Genomic DNA, 19,124 nt, shown 5'->3' with positions numbered 1-19,124 from the left:
CCTACGAGCCACCTTGTTGGTTAAGTGTTTCTTGGTTTAGAAAATTTCTGAGAGGGAATCTGATTCCCTAGCTGATCAGTTTTGCTCTAGGCCAGTAGTACTCAGGGTATTGTCTGAGGACCCCTGGGGTCTGAGACTCCTTCAGGATATCTGTATGGTTAAAACTCTTTTCATGATAATACTAAGATTTCATTTGCCCCTTTCTTAGTGTTGACACTTCGAAAATGATGGTGGGCAAAACTGCTGGTGCCTTGGCACAGATGAAGGCAATGCCACCAAACTGTTCTAGTGGTTTTCCACCATATTTTTCACTACCACAGACATTTTAAAAAATCCAGTTTCACTGAAGCGTATATTTGATGAAGCAATAGAGTACTAGTTTTATTAAATCTTGGCTTTTGAGACAAGACATGTATGTCTTTTTTAGGTCTGCGTGGAGCCCCCCTACAGCCCTTCTGCTGCATACTGAAATACAGAGGATGTCTTTTGGAAAAGCACTCATATGACCGAGTTGCAAGCTGAACTAGCCACTTTTTCCCTAGAATGTCATTTTACTTGTGAGATATATTGATAGAAAAACTATGATTATTCAGATTTGATATTTTGCAGACATTTAAAAATGAACAGAGGGAATCTGCCAGTTCAAGGAAAACAACTGATGGGTTGACAACGATGGCATTTGAAGTTTCAAGCGAACAGTAGGGTTTTGGAAAGCTTGTGCCCACCAGGATCTGGATAGCTTCCCACTTCTTCAAGACTTTCTGATACTGGTGGTGATATTAATGAATGTGTACAGATAGAGGGGAAGATCAAACATTCTGATTCCAGCTTGCTAGGTATGAGGTGCTTTCATTATAGAAAGCAGCCTCAGGGAAGGGGCTGGAAGTCAGACTCTGAGAGCCCCAATAGGTAGGGCTCTGGGGTGGACATTGCCTGAGTTGACACTGGTGGTCTGTATCCTTTGTGGGAGCATGTGGCCCACTTCCTCATGTGGACTGAGAGTTTCTCTAGAAGTTTACTTGTATCATCGAACAACTGTAGAGCTCCTATGGCAAAGGCTTAGGAGAGGGTGGCACTTGAGGCTGGGCTCAACTCCCTCCCCTTAAGCTTACTACACTTGTCTTGAAGGCTCTAGGCATCCTGGGAAGTGACCTCTGAGACCCAAAGGGAGAAGGGGGTTTGGATGGGCCCACTTAACCCTGACCATAACAATGCTAAAAATAAATGGCTCAGTATCTCAAGCTCTGCCTAGAAGTGGGCTAGACAGCCTCAGTCTTCTATAGCATATCAGATACTGTGTTTTTCAGAAATCCCAACTGAATCCTGAGTATTGCTGCACAAACACTTTGAGCCAAAATGCAAGGGAAGACAAACAAGTCTGAAGACCTTGCAGAGTGACTGAAACCAATGGAGCAAGAGGGAGAGAGCTGGAAAAACATCAAAGCAAAGCCAGTTTTCTTCCAGAGACTCCAGGCTAGTTACAAATGCAGTAATCAAATATCTGGAGGAGCAGAGGATTTGTCCTGGGCTAGGGTTGTGGTGAAAGGTCCCTTCTGATAGAGGTGCTCATGTTTAGCACTTTTCTACATGTTTCTGCCACTAAGGAGGTGATGCATAGCGTAGGCTGGTGGTCACAACCCCCATACCCACACTAGTCCCACAGAGGTGGCTGTGGTGAATGTGGAGGCGGGTGGGGAGATTGGAGTTTGGCATGGAGGGATTTTAGCTGAAACAGAGATGCTGGTCCTGGGTGCTCTGAAGTCTTTAAAGGAAATCTTACACTTGTAAATAGGTTTTATTTGTCTTCGTATATTGAGTCTAGTGCTGGCCAGCACAGACAGCTGATGCTTGGTAAATACTTGGGGCATTGTACTGTGAATTGCTTTGTAGGAATAATGTAAATGGGATAAAACAGTCATCATGGGGCCAGCAGCAGAGGAGGCTGGAATTTCCCCAGTGGGCTTATAGAGGAAGGTGAAGCTGTTGGAAGAAAAAAGGTGGGGGCTGGCAGAATGGGAGCATGAGGGCTGACAAAGGAGAGCAGGGAGAGGGCTGGAAGATCCCTGATGGAGGTAAAAATGCAGGGGTGGATGGATGTCTTGGCAGGTCTTCTGTTGGCTGGAAGGAGAAGTAGAGAGACCAGTTTCCAGGCCTAGGCTCCCTTGCCTGCCAAGCCCCTGGTCAGAGGCATTAGAAACTAGAGTAGAGATTGCACACCAAGATGGCAATTTTGCCAGCAGGGCCCTTCGGCAAACCACGGTTCTACAGACCTTTCTCAGCAAACATCCCCAAATATTTCCCATGTCCTAACATTCACCAACCGTATGGCCCCCCAGTACTCATAGCTGTAGGTCTCTCACCTTTATCCATTCATATGATACTTACTCATTAATTAGTCAATTAAAAAATATTTATTGGGGCACCTGGATGGATCAGTCAGTTGAGCATTGGACTGGCTCAGGTTATGATCTCACAGTTCGTGAGTTTGCGCCCTGCATTGGGCTCATTGCTGTTGGCACAGAGCCCCTTTGGATCCTCTGTTCCCCCCACCCCACCCCACCCCACCCTGTATCCTACTTGCATTCTCTCTCTTGCTCAAAAATAAATAAACATTAAAAGAAACACATTTATTAAGTGCATCCTGTGTGCCAGGCACATGCTAGGTACAAAGGTTAAAATAGCACAGCCATTCTTTAAGTGTGGTCTCTGGCCCAGCCACATCCACACCATCTGGTGTATTAGTTACCTATGGATGCCTAACAAATGATTCCAAAACTTAGTGGCCTAAATCAATAATAACCGTCTCTTATCCCTCCTAGTTTCTGGAGCTTCTGGCTTAGGATCTATCATGGAGCTGCTGGGAGTGCAGTCAGGAGGCTTGAAGTAGGACTGGAGGACCTGCCTCCGAGGTGGCCCATTCACATCGCTGGCACATTGGTGTTGGTTGCTGGCTGGAGGCTTCAGTTCCAACCCCTGTGCACCTCTCCTCAGCGTTGCTTGAGTGTCCTCACAACATGGTGGCTGGAGCAGCCTAAGAGAAAAAGCGACAAGCTGCAATTTCTTTTGTAATCTCATCTCAGAAGCCACACACCTTCACTCCCACAGTAGCCCATTGGTCCCACAAGTCAGATCTACTCAGTGTGGGAGGAAAGCCCACAGGGGATTGACCAGGAAGCAAGCATCAGGAGGGCCATTTGTGAGACTGGGAACTTGTTTGCATAACCCCTCCCGGTGCCTCAGATGCATGCTACAGTCTGGGAACCACTGCAGTGAGATATGAAACCTTCTCTGTTCTTAAGCTGCTCATGGCTTAGCTGACGTTACTGAACAATCATGACGCAGCGTTGTAGCAAGGCCATGGGAAGTCAGGGATGTGTTCCCAGCCCAGCATGCCAGGTCCTCCTTAACCTGAGCTCCTCTGCCCCCACCTCTCATTCCTTATTCATTCCCCTCCTACTTGGGCCCTCTGCTGTAGTCTGGTCTCTTCCCATCCCCGTTCCCTCCCTCATGTTGTGCTTACTCTCTCTTCTGTGGAATGAGCTGTTAATGGATGTGACGGCATCTGGCATGGTGCCAGACACGTAACAATCGCTCCATAAATGCATCCTTGCTTTCCTTTCCCTGTTCTGGATTTCACACTGGGAAGACCCAGCTCCTGTACCCTTCACTTAAGCAGATTCTAAGCTTTCTTAAGGCCCTCCACTTCCATGAAGCGTCTCAGACACTGTTTACCCTAGTTTCTCCCTTCCCTGAGTCTCTGAGCACTTAGCATGTGACTCATACAGCCCAGTCCTTGAGTCCACTGATGCATTTGGTCCTGTATTTTTCCCCTAAAATCCCCCATTTGTGACCATCTTTGCAGCTCTTGTGACTATCTGAGATTGCTTTATTATTCTGTGTTCTTGCTGCTTCCTATCACCACCACCTATGTGGCAGCGCCTACCTCCACCACTAGGCTTAGGTCACCTCCCCCAGGCCCCCCAAGCAGGCTCCTGCTTGGAGAATAGCCTCCAAGTTTGGTTTGTCTTAGCTAATGAGCTCTGACAATGTGCATGACCCCAAGGTAGGTCCTGGGCTGTGGGCGGGGGTTCTCTTTTAAATGCTAATACCTGTGGAACGACTCGGCAGACAAGGCTCCTCACGTGGCAGAAAGAGTGCAGGGCGTAAGGCCTACTGGCTTCCTGGCTTCTCTGGCTACCTGGTAATCCTGGGCAGGTCCTCCTCACTGGCTCAAACTCCAGTTTTCCATCTGTGAAATGGTGCTCATAGCCACCTACATCTGAAAGGTAATAAATACCTAAGTGAAGGACGGATATGATAGAATTAAACTATAATGTTGTAAGGAAACGAATGCTGATGCTTGAAGGTTATCGGTTATTTAACACTTATTTAATACGTGCTTACTGCACACCAGGACCTGTATCAGGCTCTGGATATAAAATGATGAGGGTCTCTCACTTGTCACTTGAGACTTTGCAATGGTTATCAGGGAGAACGAGGCAGAGTGAAGAAGGAGTGGACTGTGTGTGAGAGCAGGGGGAGGGAACGGGACCCTGAGTGGGTGGGCAGGCAGGGGCTGGGTCCACAGGTAGCTCCCAGGCCCTTCAATGTCCTTTTCTCCCTGGCCCCAGCCTGTCCACTTCCACTGATGCACATTGCTCTCCTGTGTCTTCCTGGTGGATCAGGGCTGGGAAGAGAGGGCAGATGGGGTCTCCGCGGATTTTCCTGAGTTTGGTTTCATGTGGAAGAGGGCCTTTGAAGAGCCTGGCCCAGCAGCCATTATCCCTTCCTTAGGGCCATCCCTCAGGCTCATCCTGCTTTTTCTCCCCCCAAATGTGACAACTGAACTGTGACTAACTTAAATATCCTCAGATTGTTTCCGTTATTAAAAGCAGGTGTCCGTTCTAATTGGGTCTAGGATGAAGTCCCCTGAACAGCTGGCTTAGTAGCAGATGTAAACTTGCTTACCAACATCCGTCTCTTCTTTTTTTTTTTTTTAATTTTTTTTTCAACGTTTTTTATTTATTTTTGGGACAGAGAGAGACAGAGCATGAACGGGGGAGGGGCAGAGAGAGAGGGAGACACAGAATCGGAAGCAGGCTCCAGGCTCCGAGCCATCAGGCCAGAGCCCGACACGGGGCTCGAACTCACGGACCGTGAGATCGTGACCTGGCTGAAGTCGGACGCCTAACCGACTGCGCCACCCAGGCGCCCCAACATCCGTCTCTTCAAAAGCAGGGTAGAGGGTGGTGGTTGGGGGGCAAAGAAGAACCGGGATCTGTTTGAGCATGGCTACATCACCACATTGCCTTCTTTCTTATCAAGAACTGTGTTTGGCTCTCTTGCTAAGTGATGCTCTTGTGGTCCCTCTGGCCTGCTTGGGAAGGAAAGCAGTCATCTGCTTGTCTCTGATGATTTCTTGTTCAGGGAACATGACAGACAGGTGTAGTGGGAAGATCATCGAAGTGGAGTCAGGAGACTACACTTTGTCCCAGGCCTGTCACTAGCTGTCCAGTGGCCTTGGCCAACTCTTGGAGCCACCTGGGACCATCTGTCAGATGAGCAGAAAGAATGAGGGTGATTTCTTAAGTTCCTTCTGCCCTCTTGGTCTTGTATTATGGGAGGAGTTTCCAGATTTGTGTCATGCCCTATGATTTTATGAATTCTTCCTGGACCCCCTCAAACCTCTGTCTCCCTCTTCACAAACTAAAATTGCTTTGCACATTAGCATCACTGATGGGAGGAAGGGTTAAATATTACACAAAACATAAGAGATGAATGTTGTAACGCTAATTCCTGGCAGCCTATATGTAATGTTTTATGTCCTATTTCTGTAAGAAAAATTCAAATGAAACATCATGAAGGCAAACTCTGGAGACTGTTCAGGCCTAGATTTCATGACTGGTCTAAATTTGGGTATGTGTCATTGCCCCAACTTAAATGGCCACCTCTCCAGCCCAATGGTCCTATATGAGGTAATAATATTCTCTATGACAAGCCGCTGAAATGGTTCATCCTTGGTCATTAAGGAATTTAACTCCATTTATCAAATAGCTTCTGAATTCCTATTATGTGCAAAACCTTATCAGGCGTGCCGTAGGCAATGAAAAGGACAGAATACTCTTTTCCTTAGGGACGTAATTGTATATAGTGTATTTTATGCACTGATTTTCCAAGGAGATAATCATGTGTTGAACATCTCAGGGTGTTAGCATATTGCCTTCATAATAACAGCAATGACTAATTTTTTTAGTTCACACAAAACTATGTGCCTGCCGTCACGTTAAGCACTTTGTGGGTACTGCCTCATTAACCTTCACAACAATCCTGTTCTAGAGATGTAGGAACTGAGGCCCAGGGACTTCAGTAACTTACCAGTGTCTTAAAGCCAGTAACGACAGAACAGGGACTCAGCCGAGGTCTGTCTGTCCCTAAAACCTGTGACATTTATCATATGAATAGTCTGCTCTGTGTAAAGTTGACAGTTCAGAAATATTAGTTGAGTAATTGAGTAAGCAAAGAGTGAGAACTTGAAAGAATAAATAAATGGAAAGACTTTGGGGTAGTCCCTGAGGGGCTTCAGGGAGTCACAGGCCACCTCCTTCACCTCACTGAATAGGCCCCAGATCCTGTAGTTGGGAACTGTCTTCTGGGGTTCCTTTCCATTCTAGTCTCTGCTCTCACCTCATAAATGCCCAGCACACATTCACCAGTATCTACTTTTTTGAGTGAAGCGTCTGCTTTGAGTCAACCGGGTTTTTTTGTGTTTTTTTGTTTTTTTGGTTTTGTTTTGTCTTCACTCTACCTCTTCCCCAAGCCTACTTCCAGGTAGGCTATTATGCATCCATTTTCTGGACTCAGATTCTGAGATACCCTGGGATGTGTCCTCAGAGTTCACTTATCTCCTTTCCAGATGCCCAGAGTGGAGACCAGTCAGAGGAGCAGGGGACAGCCTGATTTATTGCCCTCAGCCCCATCCTGGCACCCTCATCCACACTCAGAGGCTCTGCCAAGCTAAGGAGAGACCCAGGAACTGGGAGGCTCCAGCCAGGGACAGCTCTGCCATTGAGTCCTCCAAATTCATGAGGAAGGGAGAAGCCTGGTTAGATGCCTCCAGGCATCAGCCTCTGAAGATTCAATGAGGGGGGCATGCCTCTGAGGGCTGATCAGGAAGTCTGTGAACTCACCACAGACCATGCTAGAAAATCGAGGGCCTGGTCCTGGTCTGCACAGCCCTGCTTCAAGAAAGGCTGCCTTGTGCTCCCTTTGTGTTCACATCGGGAGCCCAGTTTCTTCCACCCTCCTCAGCCTCTCTGCAATCTCAGCCCTGGCTCAAGAAAGGCTGAAAGACCCATTCCCCCTGAAATGCTGAGGCTGTCCTAGAGATGGTGATGGGTTTTGGAGTCGTGGGGGTCCAGAGCTGTTGGCCAAGAAAGAATTCTTGAGATGTCTTTGGAGCAAAACGGTGATTTTATTGAAGCACAGCGATAGGATGCATGGGCAGAAAGAGCTGCACTGGGGTTGTGAAGAGTGACTGGTTCTGTACTGTGGAGTTGGGGGAGGTAAAGGCAAAAGGGAGGCCTCCAGAAGGATTTTTATGTGCTAAAGACTCATAAGATGCCAGGGGCCTTGCTATTGTCAAGCTAAGGCTGTTTTCCCTCTAGTAAGGCATTAATATTAGGATTAGGACAGCAGGGGGTTCCTGGAGACCTGTTATACTCTGTATTTGCCTCAAGTATTTGTCAATGGGCTGCAGGTTATAAGGAAATTTAATTTTACCTGCCATTTCCTTCTCGCCTTTGTTTCCCTTATCACTATTGAGGGATGATGTTGGGGCTCCATGAAACTGAGTCTATGGGTTTCTGGAGATTAGGCTGTGGACAAGATTGCCTTTTTCTTATAATTTACTAAGATATTTGTAAACTGACAGAGACTCCTGTCCTGCAGGACTTTGATCTCTATCAGTTAACCATTTATTTTCTTTCCTTTCCTTTGTTCTTGTTCTGACAGGAGTGCCTGAGGGATGTCACACAAGTCCCACCTGGTGGGAGGCAGGGGGGCTGTATTTGCTGGCTATCAGCTTGCCCTATGCTCCCTCATCAATGGGAAGGGCAGGAATGGGCCCAGTGCAAGCTGGAGAGCAGTGAGGAATCAGGGCACCTCTCAGAGGGTGAGTGCCTCCTGGACCTCTATAATTGTGATTTGACCCCGCAGGCCTGGCCTTCATTGCCAACTGAGGGGAGAAGGGCAAGAGGGAATGTGATTTGTTGAGAGCTTGCTACCATGTCGAGGGCTGAACGGGGACCTCCATACATGGTTCCTTTGACTATTACAATTATCTTCTGAGTTGGATTTGACTACTCCCATCTTACAGATGAGGAAGCTGAGGCTCAGGAAGGTAAAATAATTCAACTATATTCTCACAGCAAGTGGTGGAGCTTGAATTTGAACCCAGATGTGTCTGATTTCAAAGCCCATGCTGCTCATCCCTGGGTGCTTCTCACCTGGCTCCATTCCTAATGTGGACTCCATGGTTTCCCTCCTGCTTCCTGGCAGCTTCCTGCAGCTGGCTCAGACTGGTGCTTCTAGGGTTAGAAGGTGAATCCTATGCTGTGTGTGCATGTGTGTGTGTGTGTGCTCATGTACAGCATACATGTACATTGTAGGAAGTATGGACAGGAGGAGGAAGGTCTGGGGTCTGCAGAGATGCTTCCTCCCCACCACACCTGCCCCACTTCAGGCTGTCCCCAGGCTGCCCTGGGGCTTTGGGGTGGGGGTTTGTTATTGTGTTGTAGGCTCTTGTATCTTTCCCCAAGGTGGGTAATTGCAGATGACTCACCTGTGGAACAGGATCAAAACCAACTTTATTTTACTGAATTCCCCCTTCCTCTATGTGCTAAGAAGCCTTAGGGGTGGGGGTGCGAAGGCTTTCCCAGAAAATTACACCCTGCATTTCCCTTTCTGCTGCTTCTAGGACGTCATTTAAGATGGAAATTAGAGCCCATTATTGCACATTTAATTACCCACCAAATGAATGGCATATTTAATGGAAATGGCAAAATCTTCCAACTTGTGTAAGATTTCTAGTTCATGCATCTCCAGACGTGTTGCAAAATAATTCATTAACAAGAGATGTGAGCTGTTGGGGCTGCCTCAGGGGAAAAGCAGGGCCAAGGAATGGGGCCAAGGATTTGTGAACTAATTAGCTGACATCCCTGCCCTCGGGAACTGAGGTAATGGAGAATTTGCTTCTACTGTGCTTGAAGGTGCAGCCCCCACCCCTTACTAGGGGTGGGGCAGGGAGGCCAGCACTGGGGTCTCTGGGGCTGAGTGGGGAGAAGGTTGGGGTGGCCCATCTCTTGTCATCTCCCCAGCCCCAGGTTCCCATAGCAACACACTGCAGCCCTAGGCAATATATACAAGTAGCTGTGGGATGGGGGAGAGCTTCAGAGATGGCAGACACAAGGGAACAATCTCTGAGGCAGTTAGTGGGGGGCAGCCTCTATCACCCCTCTCCCCCTCCAATGTTCTAGCTGTGGCCTCTCTGGCTTTGGCTTGAGGCTGTTGTTATATTTTAGGGATATTTGTTCATTCACTCAACCAGCCAACATTTATGGAACATCTGCTATTTGTGGAAAATCTGTTTGTTAATTCAACCATGCAAACAGCCAACCTTCTTATTAAATACCTATTATTCATTCATTTCCTTGTTCATTCATTTGTTTTAAGCAGTGAACTAACCAGCCAACATGTATTGAATAGCTACTGATTTACTTACTCATGCAACCAATCAGTAACAAAGTGCCTACTCTTTGACCACCCATCCCTCCATCCATCCATCCATCCATCCATCCATCCATCCATCCAATCAACCAACCAACCAACCCACCAACTAACCAATGACCAACCAGCAATCAATAAATTAATTCAGTATTTATTGAATAGTAGAGGCGTATTCATTCATGCAGCTCACAAACATATTGAGCACCCACTATATACCAGGCATTGTGTAGACACTAGGGAAACAAAGATCAAGACACAAGTCCTGTGTTCAAGGGGCTCAGAGTGAAGTAATGATATTAAGCTAAAATTTATTCAGCACTGAATATATATGTCCAGCAATGTGCTAAATCAGCGCTTTACATATATTAACTCATTTGCTATGAAAGGTACCGTGAAGAAACAGGCATAGAGAGGTTAAATAAATTCCTCAGTGTTACACAGTTTTTGAGTTGATAGAGTTTTGGGGTTTGAACTCAGATTTGAAAGTGCTCCTAACTATGGTGTTGTCTTCCTTGGTGGGGTAGGGGGCCAAGTATACAGTGCACAGAGGATATGTGGGGTTAGCATTTAATGGTACCTTAAAGAAGGCATAGGAGCCTGTGAGCTAGGGGAAGGAAGGAGAGACACCTTGAGCAGGACAATGTTGAGAACGAGGGAATGTAGGCATACAAGATATGGTTTCTACCCTCCAGGAGCTTTTAATCAAACAGGGGAAGTGGTAGACACAGATAACTTCACTACAAGGAATAGTGAGGATGGATGACAGGTGTAGGTGTAGGATGTGCTGAATCATACAAAAGGCACAAATGAAATTCGTAGTAACAGAAGGAAAGAAGAATCCTTTCAGCTGGAGGTGATCAGAGATATCATGATGGAAGGGACAGAGCTCAAGACCCACTCTAAATTAAGGCTGAGTGGAATCTCCTAAAACAGGGGGGGCTGGGCAGAACATTCCAGCAGGTGGACTGGCTTGAGAAGATGGGCTAGAAAACAAGTGGTGCTGGCTGATTTTCATTTCAGACTCAAGTATGTGAGCGGTGAGTGGAAGAAGAGTTTCCAGACTCTTTCTGTAGGTATGAAGGGACTGGCGTGTTCAGCTAGGGAGATTAGGCTTAGTTTAGTAGGGAGTAGGCAGCCACTGAAGGTTTTGAGAAGGGGAGAGTGTGAATTATTCTGTGTTTGTACCCTTGTTTGTATGTGCTAGGAGAAAGACTCCCACAAGCTGCCTTACCCACCCTCCATGGTGGCCAGCTTCTGGCAAGATTCAGTCAACAAGAGCCCTGGAAGTACCTCCAACCTGTCAAGAAACATGTTCCCTGCTCTGCCCTTGCTAGCCAGAGCTGTGTCCCTCCAGAAACTGTATTTTTAGCCTTTATTGTAGGTAATTTTAGTACTCAGGTAGTCCTGGGAATCATTGACCTGTATGCTGTTTACCAATCGCTTTTTCCTTTAATCTTAGAACCCAAACCAATATTCTTATCCATATTTTACAGTTGAGAAAACTACGGTTCAGGAAGGTTGTGATGTGTCCAATGTCACCAACTTTTAAGCAGAGTAGCTGGGCTTAAAATCCACGTTTCTGAGTCCAATTTAAGCTTCTTGGGAGAACCAGAACCAAGATAGAAGATCTTCGCAATAACTGAGTCCTCATATATTTTCCTCAAACTTGTTTCCTCCAGTCTTTGCATTGCTAAATATTGCCCATCTGAACTAGTATTTGCTACACACAGTCCTCTATGGTCCCCCAGCTGATAATAACCTCATAATCTTGTGGCTGCACCTGGTTTGTATTTGCATGTTTTCTTTCTCCAGTTGTCTCTAAACTTTTTTTTTTTTTTTTTTTTTTTTTTTTTTTTTTTTTTAATTTTTTTTTTTTTCAACATTTTTAAATTTATTTTTGGGACAGAGAGAGACAGAGCATGAATGGGGGAGGGGCAGAGAGAGAGGGAGACACAGAGTCGGAAACAGGCTCCAGGCTCCGAGCCATCAGCCCAGAGCCTGACGCGGGGCTCGAACTCACGGACCGCGAGATCGTGACCTGGCTGAAGTCGGACGCTTAACCGACTGCGCCACCCAGGTGCCCCTTGTCTCTAAACTTTTAAAGACAGGCGGTATGAAATAGCATGGCTTTTGGAATCTTTGATCTCTTGTACTCCATAATCTCACTCACCCCATCACTCAACCCTTGTATCTCATTCTCTATGAGATGATGAATGGCTTCATTTATGAGATTCTAGGACATCATTCCCTGATCACTCCCCCCATCCCTCCAGTTTTATCACTCACCACTTATGGATTCTTTGTTAGTAATTGCTCAATAAATACGAGCCATTTTCTTATTAGGGTGAGTAGGAGGGAGATGAGCTAGCCAGCTAGACAGAGATAATTTCTAGGGCAAGGAAGGAGCCCCGAGGGCAGGGTATATTATATTTTATGTCACGGGGAGCCCAGGAAAGACCATTATTACATAACTATTCTGTGCCAGGTACTTAAAGACACTATCTGATTTAATCTTCCCAATAGTCTTATGCTTTGTGCATCTATTTTTATTTTATTGAAATAAACTAAATTTCAGGGAGATAAAGTTAAATTCTCTATGTCCCTCTACTTTAAGTGGCAAAGCCAGGACTTGAATTCACACATATCTGTGTGACTCGGGAGTCCAAGCCCTATCTGCCACAGCCATGGCCTCTGAATTAGGGGTGCTGAGATGAATAACCCAAGGCAGAGGACCACAACTAGATGACAGGGTCTCAGGCCACAAGCTATGTCCAAGGATCTCAGCTCTGTTTTCAGGTTGCTTGTGATTCCCTCTGTCCCATCGGCTCCTACCCCCCACCCTACCCCCCCCCACCCCCCTACCAATTTCACCAGAGAGGCCCTGGGTAATGACTCAGCTGGGAGCTGTCCAGCTTCATCTTCCAGACCTATTGGGAAAGACTTCTGAAGTAGATAATGGCTTTCAAAATGTAATTTAACTTAATACACTGCTGTATTGTTACTAATGTAAGTCCCATTGTGTGTGTCTCTGAGGCAGCCAATTATAGAAACTTTGATAAAGAATATGTCTAAGCCAAGGCAACTGTTACTTTTCTGAACAAATGGGATGAGATTTAAGCCATCTGTCTAGGACTGGCATTTGAGGCCTCACTGTAGTTGAGATTCCAGGCTTCCAAGAAAATGTAAGGAAGAAGGTCCTTATTATCCCCTGAAGAGTAGCACTGGAATCTGTGCTGGGTGATCCCTCTGTTCTCATGCTTTATCCCCAGCCTTTCAGCACAGCATGGTGGAAGAAGGCCACCAATATCAGCTTGGGGATTTCTGTGTGCCCATGGGCTGAATTCTTCATGTTAATAAAAAGACATCTCAGAAGACAGAAAAAAAGGACTTTTAAGAAGTATTCTTCAGTTTCAGTGATTAGAGTGGGTCTTGTAACAGATTGCTGGCATCTGGGGACACTGAGTCAAGTCACAATTCAACCCTCATCTAACTGGTATACGGAGAAAGTGCTTAAAATACACACAAGTAGGGGCTCCACTTACCTTCTTTCCAGTTTCTGACATTAATCTCCCCTCCTCTTCCCTCCTACACCAAAGCTGTCACCAAGGGGTTCCACTAGGTTCCCTGCAGAGAGCCACCCTCCCTCCTCCTCTCTGTCACTCAAGCCACACTTCAACAGGCCCTGCACTCTGGAGACGAGTGTGTGATCCACTTCCTAGGAAAGTGTCTGCCTTATCCATCTGGCTGTAGAGCCAGGCACCTCTGAGATTTCTGAGGATCATCCACTGAACCTCATAGCAACTTGCTTGAAATTCTCATTTTTTTAATATGATGACAAAAAAAATCAATCTGTGTATCTGGTATTAAATTCTCTGTTTAAGAATGTCGGCTCAGGGGCACCTGGATGGCTCAGTCGGTCAAGCGTCCGACTTCGGCTTGGGTCATGATCTCACAGCTTGTGAGTTTGAGCCCCGCATCAAGCTCTGTGCTGACAGCTCGGGGCCTGGAGCCTGCTTTGGATTCTCTGTCTCCCTCTCTCTCTGCCCCTAACCCATTCATATTCTGTCTCTGTCTCTCTCAAAAATAAACAAACATTTAAAAAAAAAAAAAAAAAAAAGAATGTCGGCCTGGAAGGGTCCTTCCTCTGGGACTTGGAGGTCAAGGGACTTTAGTGCTGTTGGGTGGGGGCACTTGGAGTGTGTGTGTGTGTGTGTTTATATGAAGTGACTAGAGCAAGTGAGGAGTATTGGATGGATGACACAACCTTCTCTATGTCGTCAAGATGAGCACACAGAGGGGAGAGAGCACTGGGCCTAATGGTGTAGTCTTTGCTTTGCCACTGGCCTTGTAGGATTAGGCAACCAGAAGAAGAATGAAACACCTCAGCCTTGATGGAGCCCAGCTGTGCTTTAGCCTTGGCTGTGATATCCAAGATCTTCCCATCTGCCATCACTCCATCAGTCCATCCATTTGTCCATCTTTTCATCCTTCCGGCCAAATTAGTCAGAAACATTATCTTCAGGAGGGTCCAAACTTTTTTTTTTTTCTCGTTTATTTTTTTTTATTTTTTTTTATTTTTGGGACAGAGAGAGACAGAGCATGAACGGGGGAGGGGCATAGAGAGAGGGAGACACAGAATCAGAAACAGGCTCCAGGCTCCAGGCTCCGAGCCATCAGCCCTGAGCCTGACGCGGGGCTCGAACTCACGGACCGCGAGATCGTGACCTGGCTGAAGTCGGACGCTTAACCGACTGCGCCACCCAGGCGCCCCAGGAGGGTCCAAACTTTAATGAAGGTTCCAAGGCTCTTCAGCCCAGCCTGTCTCCTCTCCAGCCTTTCTCTCTTGACCCTCTCCTTCATGCTCTACACCCCGTTGAAATGGCCACACTCTCACCTCCCAGCTGTGGTGCATGTTGTCTCCCCTACATCACACCCTGTCTACTCTGACTCCTCTGCCGGGTTCTTCTTCCACTCAGCCTTCAGGCTTGAACTGAGATGTCATTTCCTCCAGGAAGCCTGTTCTCACATCCTCCCCATTGCCTGTTGGTGCTCCTTATCTGTGCTTCTTTAGCTTTTGAATTTACTCCATGAGGACACCTGTCACCCTACAGGGGAAGACATGAGTGTCCTCTCGCCTTGGCTGGGTTGTTCATGGTCTGTGCCCCTGGTGGCTGTGGCTCAGGCTGGTTCTCTGCCTCCCTCTTGGGGCCATCCAGGTGGCTGAAATCTCTCCCAGAGTCATCCTGGTTAGTGGATCTCCCTAAAGGGGCAGTTTCTACCCATGAATGAAATCTCACATAATTGATCTGTGGTTGGTTTGGGGCATCACAGGGGTTAGGAGGTCAGGGGTTAGAGGATGTGTGATGATTCATTTTATATGTCAACTTGACTGGGCTAAGGAATGCCCAGACAGCTGGTAAAACATTTTTTTCTGGGTGTGTCTGTGAGGATGCCTACCGGAGAGATTAGCATTTGAATTGGTAGACTGAGCGAGGAAAATTACCCTCACCGATGTGGGTGGACATCATCCCATCTGTTGAGGGCTCGAATAGAACATAAAAGGTGGAGGAAGGGTAGATTCACTCTCTTTACTTGAACTAAGACATGAATCTTCTCCTGCCCTTGGACATCAGGGCTCCTGGTTCTCAGGCTTTCAGACTCAGACCAGGACTTTAACTTTCAGCTCCTGATGCACAGGCCTTCAGATCTGCCCTGAATGACACCATTGGCTTTCCTGCTTCTACAGTTTGTAGGAGACTGTGGGACTTCAGGGTCTCTGTAACCACATTAACTAATTCCTAGAATAAACCTCCTCTTAAATATGTCTCTGTAGATTCTACTGGTACTGTTCCTCTGGAGAACACTGACTAATGTGGGGGAGGGGGGATATATATTCTAACTTTTGTGCATTTCTAGGGACTAGTATCATGGCCAATCTAGCCCTCTCTGAGCTCTGCATTCAGCCAGGGGAGGGAGAGTTGTCAGAGAGCGCATATTTAGATGTTCTGAAAGTCTAGTCTTCCCCGCTGGGGAAGAGTGTGAAAATGGGAAATCCCAGAGAGGAATTTGGGGTATTTATGATTGTGTGGAGGGAGGCAACCTCACTGCTCAATGGCCCATGTTTGTTGGTAAATGTACTGTCTCATTACGTGTTTCCTGGGTCCTGGAGCTTATCTCTCCCGTCCAGGTGGAATTTCAAAGCCCATTGCAACAGAGACTCCTGGGAAAGAAGCAGCATCATGTACAGGTTTTTATGGCAGAGTCATCCCTGGAATTTTAATTACCTATCTTCACACTATTATGTATTTACATATCCTAATGGCGAGATTACACATTTCAATTAGCATGTAATTATGAGTTCTATTACTTAAAGAAAAAATACTTGGGGATAATCACACAATTACGAAGTACAATTAGAAAATGACATATAATTACATTTAGAAAAGCTTTTGAAACACTCCTCCTACCCTCCCATCCCGCCGCCCGTACAAGAGATTTCTTGTATTTATTCTTTCTCTCTTTTTCTTCTTCTAGTACAAGTGCAGTCCAGTCTAGTGTGAACAAAGGGTCCAGGGACACTGTAACTTGGGGATGTAAGCCCTCATGACCTCTTGGGGGTTTCGAGGCATCTCTTGACTTTGGAAGCTCTACCTGAGGTTTTGGAATCATGCGGGCATTTTTTGGGGGTGTCGTAGGGAGTAGTTGTCCAAACCTTCCTGGCTATTCCATCTGCTGGGAGTGCAGAAAGTCAGGGAGCAGGGTGGGACTGCTCGGAATGTTGCAGGCCGGCTGGGCTCCTGATGGTGGTAGGAAACCGATAGGGTATCCGAAGTGACATCTTCCATGGCTGCCACAGCTCACCATTTTCTTTTTAAAAAAAATTTTTTTTTAACGTTTATTTATTTTTGAGACAGAGAGAGACAGAGCATGAATGGGGGAGGGTCAGAGAGAGGGAGACACAGAATCTGAAACAGGCTGCAGGCTCTGAGCTGTCAGCACAGAGCCCGACGCGGGGCTCGAACTCACGGACGTGAGATCATGACCTGAGCCGAAGCCGGCTGCTCAACCGACTGCACAGCTCACCATTTTCAAAGCACTTCATTTCCCCAGCTCATTCAACCCTCCACACCATCTGATGAGGAAAAAAGACAGGTTAAGTGTTCTCATTTCCCTTGTTGGGATGCCTTTCTTTGAGCTCAGTGTGTCCACATTTCTGGTTTTTGTCTTCAGTCCTTGGATTTCCATTCTTAGTTTTCTTCATTTGCTTCTTTTTCTACTTGGCTCACAGATGACATGTTCTTTTCCTCCAGTGTTCTGTCCCATCTTCTGTTCCTTTCTGTCTCTTTGGCAATTGCAATGGGGTGAGGGGAGCAGCTGGGGGAAGGTTGGATGGGAGCAGGGAACGTAGCCAGGGAATGCTAAGAAGCCTCTGTGGCACAGACTGGCTACTGTTTACACACCCATTTCCCCTCCCTCTGGGGCATGTGGTTGGAACATCTTCCCCAGACTTCCCTGAAGTTATGTTGTGTGTGTGTGGCATGTAACCGTGGATGGGGGTAAGGTACCTCACTTCCAGGCGTGGCCCATAGAACTTCCCTCTTGATTCTTTACTTCTCTTCCACCGTTTTCTGGCTGAATGCTGATGTCCAGGATTACCTTCAAAGCCCCTTTGAAGGAGGCAGGGACCCCGCCATCTCTAGAGCAGAGCACTCCTATCATTGTTGCCACTAATTAGAGTTTGGACAAGAAAAACCTTTACTTGGATGCCTGGGTAGCTCAGTCAGTTAAGCATCTGACTTCAGCTCAGGTCATGATCTCACCATTTGTGAGTTTGAGCCTCATGTCGGGCTCTGTGCTGACAGCTCAGAGCCTGGAGCCTGCTTCGGATTCTGTGTCTCCCTCTCTCTCTGCCCCTCCTCTGTTCATGCTCTGTCTGTCTCTCAAAAATAAATAAACATTAAAAAAATTTTTAAAAAGGAAGAGAAACTTTTACTATATGGAACCATTGAGATCTCTGGGTTTATCTGTCGAAAGCGAAATGGCTTGAAAATGAAAACAACCTTACTAATATGAAATACAGCTTGGGCCCGGATATTTGCACGGGCAGTGTTTTTATTCTCTCCTCAGGTAGGTCTGAATGGGAAGCCAGCTTGTATTCAGTGTTGGTGAAGTTGGTTAGTCTAGCGGATGTCTCAGGCCCCTCCCTGAAACCCATTTCCCTTACCTGTGGCAGCTATCTCAGTTTTGTTCAGGTCCCCTGCCCTTGTCCACCCCCACCCTCAGCTCCAAGGTTTGGCCTGTTGGGCTTAAGAATAACTACATTTTCTTGGCATTAGGGATCCAGGCCGCTGTGAATCAGTCATGGCCTCAGGATTCTTTCAGGAAAGGTTGTGACCCACTTGGTCCAGTGAGGCGGGGGGCCAGGTTTACTGGGGTCTGTTTGGAAAGATCCTTCTTCACTCTTTTTTTTTTTTTAATTAGAAAACCATATAGAGAATACTTTATTACCTTGGTGTAAAAAGTAGTTTTTAGACAAAATACAAAAAATCACAAAGGAAAATATTGGCAATTTAAAATTGGTAATTAAAGTTGTGAACTTTTTTTTTGCTTCATCACTGCAAACCCATATAAGCTCCTTTTTTAAATTTCTAGTAGGTTCTAGTTTTCTTTTTTTTAATTTTTTTTTATTTTTAAAAATTTATATCCAAATTAGTAAGCATGTAGTGCAACAATGATTTCAAGAGTAGATTCCTTAGTGCCCCTCACTCATTTAGGCCATCCCCCCTCCCACAACCCTTCTAGTAACCTTCTGTTTGTTCTCCATATTTATTAGTCTCTTCTGTTTTGTCCTCCTCCCTGTTTTTATATTATTTTTGTTTCCCTTCCCTTAGGTTCATCTGTTTTGTCTCTTAAGTCCTCACATGAGTGAAGTCATATGATATTTGTCTTTCTCTGACTAATTTTACTTAGCATAATACCCTGTAGTTCCATCTATGTAGTTGCAAATGGCAAGATTTCATTCTTTTTGATTGCTGAGTAATACTCCATTGTATCTATATATCACATCTTCTTTATCCATTCATCCATCGATGGACATTTGGACTCTTTCCATACTTTGACTATTGTGGATAGTGCTGCTGTAAACATGGGGGTGCATGTGTCCCTTCGAAACAGCACACCTGTATCCCTTGGATAAATGCCTAGTAGTGCAATTGCTGGGTCGTAGGGTAGTTCTATTTTTAGTTTTTTGAGGAACCTCCATCCTGTTTTCCAGAGTGGCTGCACCAGCTTGCATTCCCAGATGCTTCTTCACTCTTAAGAGCCACAGAGGGGTGCCTGGG

The 19,124-nt window shown here is 46.2% G+C and overlaps 1 protein-coding gene across 7 annotated transcripts in view; it reads left to right on the top strand.

Annotated features, from left to right (window-relative positions):
- The window catches only part of TMPRSS5 (transmembrane serine protease 5), a 94,998-nt gene that overhangs the window by 50,714 nt on the left and 25,160 nt on the right, over positions 1-19,124 (top strand). The window contains exon 14 of one of the 7 annotated variants that reach the window (XR_009249464.1): positions 8,011-8,105. The exons of 5 other annotated variants lie outside the window; for them this stretch is intronic. Coding sequence is in view for 1 of the 2 variants with exons in the window: in XM_058686757.1 (XP_058542740.1) it covers positions 8,011-8,170 (160 nt within the window). In the remaining variant the exon portion in view is untranslated. Of the gene's footprint in view, positions 1-8,010; positions 8,171-19,124 lie in introns of those variants that run through there. One more of the 7 variants, XM_058686757.1, reaches the window with a different exon arrangement.

The sequence above is a fragment of the Neofelis nebulosa genome, chromosome 10, assembly GCF_028018385.1.
Source record: "Neofelis nebulosa isolate mNeoNeb1 chromosome 10, mNeoNeb1.pri, whole genome shotgun sequence".
In the NCBI taxonomy this organism is placed as follows: domain Eukaryota; kingdom Metazoa; phylum Chordata; class Mammalia; order Carnivora; family Felidae; genus Neofelis; species Neofelis nebulosa.
The sequence above is the reverse complement of the archived record's forward strand: the minus strand, read 5'-3'. Positions and strand labels throughout refer to the sequence as shown.